The following is a 3,081-nucleotide window of genomic DNA, read 5'->3' on the forward strand; positions in this document are numbered from 1 at the left end:
TAAATAATCTGATTCATTAATATGCTTAACTTTTCTAGAGATTTTATTCTATATTAATTTTTATTTTAGCCGAAGACAGCAACATTACCATTCGCAGAGAGCTGCACAAAGGGAACCAGTCCACAGGCCTGTTTCAAACTTTTATGAGTATGAATCAGTCCAAGCTGTGCTTAGAGGCGAAACAGAAGCAGGGTCACTGCCTAGGAGGCCTGGTGAACACAGTGAGTTTCTATTTTATTTACAAATGAACTTTTTATTTTATTATTTATTATTATTATTGTAATTTTAATGATTTATTACAAACTCAATGACAGAATATTACCCATAGATTTTCTAGATCCCTAAAAACCATGACTATGTGTACTATACATAAAATTTATGTATGAAAAAACAACTATTTTTACATAACTAAAGCTCAGTGTTATTTAAGTGAAATATTTTCAGGAATGAATTGTATCTTTGACTAAGTTTTTACTGTTGAAATATTGAAAGCTGAGTACTACTTATTTCTTATAGGAAAAAGTAATTAATATCATTCTTCGTTATAAATTTCTCATGTAGTTTTTGTTCTGTTTTTCCTCATCAGGCTAATAATCTGGGTCTTCATTTATGTCTTGTGAATCATCCATTTTGTTTCCTTATTCATCATCTCCTTTTTTCTTCCCTCCAAGATTATTCTAAATACTTCCTTCGGGTCATTAAAAATCTTTACCATTTTCTTTAATGAGTATCTGAAGTATTAGTGAAAGGGTGGAAAACATAAGACCTCACGATTGTATATGTATTTTATTTCCTGGAGTTTTGTAAATTTAACAGACATTAGAAATTTAGTATTGACTGATCAGAAGATCTTTAGAGATTACTTTTATTACTTACTGATATTTTAGAATATGGAATAAATAGCTGAAGTTAATAAATTTGTAATTTTACTTAAATTTTCATCATTTAACTTAATAATTAATTGACTTTTATGTTTTCAGTAACATTAAATGGCTACAATCCTGTTGGGCGCTATTCTTCTGGATTCGGCTATCCATCACAGATGAATGGGCTCCCATATTCTGCAGCTCAGTACCAAGCCAGGCCTTACAAGCCCGGCCCTTTCGTCACCCACGTCACCATCAGGGAAACTCAACCAAAAGTATAGCTCAAATGGTTTCCTCCTTGCGGAGGTTGCCCACTAATTCTAGGTTTTCCTGTGTACATATAGCCGATAAATTAGCCCCAAGAAACTTATCTCTCTAAGAGGCTCTTTGGATAGAAAGTATTTACTATGAACAAATTTTTATAATATGTTTTATAAACGGATAGTAGTAAGTAAAGTTATTATTGAGGTTTATAATACTGTAAATAGGTGTATATAAACTGATGAATACCTTCTATAGACTTTGTTGTATTTAAGTTAATCGAAATTATCAGTTGAACATCCGTCTAGTAGTAAAGGTTGATAGAATTTCAAATATTGGTTGACAACATTTTCAATTCAATCCAAAATCTTTGTATTATTTTTAGAATTTTTTAGGAATAAACATTGAATTTTTAAATTAATATGCTGGAGCTAGTCAGCAAAGATGGTAGATCGTAGTTTGAGGAAATTCTGCTAAGAAGTTATCCCTGTATTGGCTATAGTATGATATATATCAAGTTTATTGATGTTTGATAAAATAATATTATATAAATTCTATTTAAATTTTAAATTGTTCAATGTTTTTCATTGTTAAAATTTTTAATATATTGAGGAACAGATTTTTCTGGGATGTTATCTCATTATTAAAAACTGAATAATTGTCGATCATGTATTTTTAGTATAAAAATAATTGAATGAGCATATTTGTTCTATGATGACTTTATATTGGGAAAAATGTCCACATATTTTTTTTCTAATTATCTCCTCTTCTACCTCTATTGAATTAGAAGTGATAGAGGATTTCTGATGTAGTTAGGGTTTATTTATAGAAGGAAGTGATATATCAAAAATAATAATTTTATAAAACAATCCTCTAATAAGTATGAAAATAATAATTTCAAAAATTGAAATTTATTATTAATATTTATTACCAAAACCATGTATGAAACTACTTTCTGTTGTATGATTAATTTTATCAATTTTTAATAATTTTAACAATACTTTATCTAACTTCTTCATCATTATATATTAAATAATGCTCTACAATAATAATTTGTTTGTAGAAATGTTTAATTTAATTACCATGTCCTTCCAATTTTTAGAGACTATTGTTGTTATTGATATAATTAAAGAATGAATGTATTTGAAATCATTCTGGCTGGTTCCAGAAAGATGAACTACAAGGAGTGCCATTCCTTGCTAAGACTGTTAATGAATTTAAGTTTTTTTTTTTTCCATTTTCAAATATACTCAATAACATTCCTACTTTTTAAATATTTTTGCTAGACTTTAATTTGGTTAGTAGCACTTACTTTGATATCAGGATATTGAAAAGACAAAAGTCCTTTAAAAATAAATATAGAAACAAAAAGGCAATATTTAATTTTGATTTATACCACTTTATATTCTTAATTTTATTAATTAATTTATCTGTAAGATAAAAGTTTTTTGTTCTTATTTTACATCCATTAACATCACTTGTTATTTGTAAAATGTATTGTACATTTATATATATATTTTTAATAATGAATGTTTTAGTGCTTTTTGTTTCATATCTCAAACTTAATTAGTTTTTGTCATAATAATTTATGAAATTGAATTAATTTCTTAATGTTTAATTCCTTTTCTCTGTTAGGTTTACTAATTTTATAGATACTTCAAGAATTATTTTACCTAGTCTTAATTGTTTTATAAACGTCTTCATGATAATTTAAATAAACTTTTACTAGCTTGCATATCTGCTCAAATTAGTTACCAGTTGTTACAACAGTTGGGATTTTTGTCTGGGAGAAAAATTTTAGAAAGTTTCCACCTTTAACAGTAATTTCAATATATAATATAGTAATATCACGAAAAGGCTGTCACATTCCTTCCTTATGTGGACAATAATTTATTTACACTTTTAATTTTGATATATTATAAATTTTTTCTGTTGTTTAGAATATTATATATTT

At 26.6% G+C, this 3,081-nt stretch overlaps 1 protein-coding gene across 1 annotated transcript in view; it reads left to right on the forward strand.

Moving 5' to 3' along the window:
• The window catches only part of baz (bazooka), a 129,662-nt gene extending 126,587 nt beyond the window's left edge, over window positions 1-3,075 (forward strand). Inside the window, exons 29-30 of the mRNA XM_067046433.1 lie at window positions 70-221; window positions 981-3,075. Coding sequence (XP_066902534.1) covers window positions 70-221; window positions 981-1,147 — 319 coding nt within the window. The 3' untranslated portion in view covers window positions 1,148-3,075. The remainder of the gene's footprint in view (window positions 1-69; window positions 222-980) is intronic.
• Window positions 3,076-3,081: the final 6 nt, after the last annotated feature.

Source organism: Halyomorpha halys, unplaced genomic scaffold (assembly GCF_000696795.3).
Source record: "Halyomorpha halys isolate HHAL.00 unplaced genomic scaffold, Hhal_1.1 Scaffold95.1, whole genome shotgun sequence".
Lineage (NCBI taxonomy): Eukaryota > Metazoa > Arthropoda > Insecta > Hemiptera > Pentatomidae > Halyomorpha > Halyomorpha halys.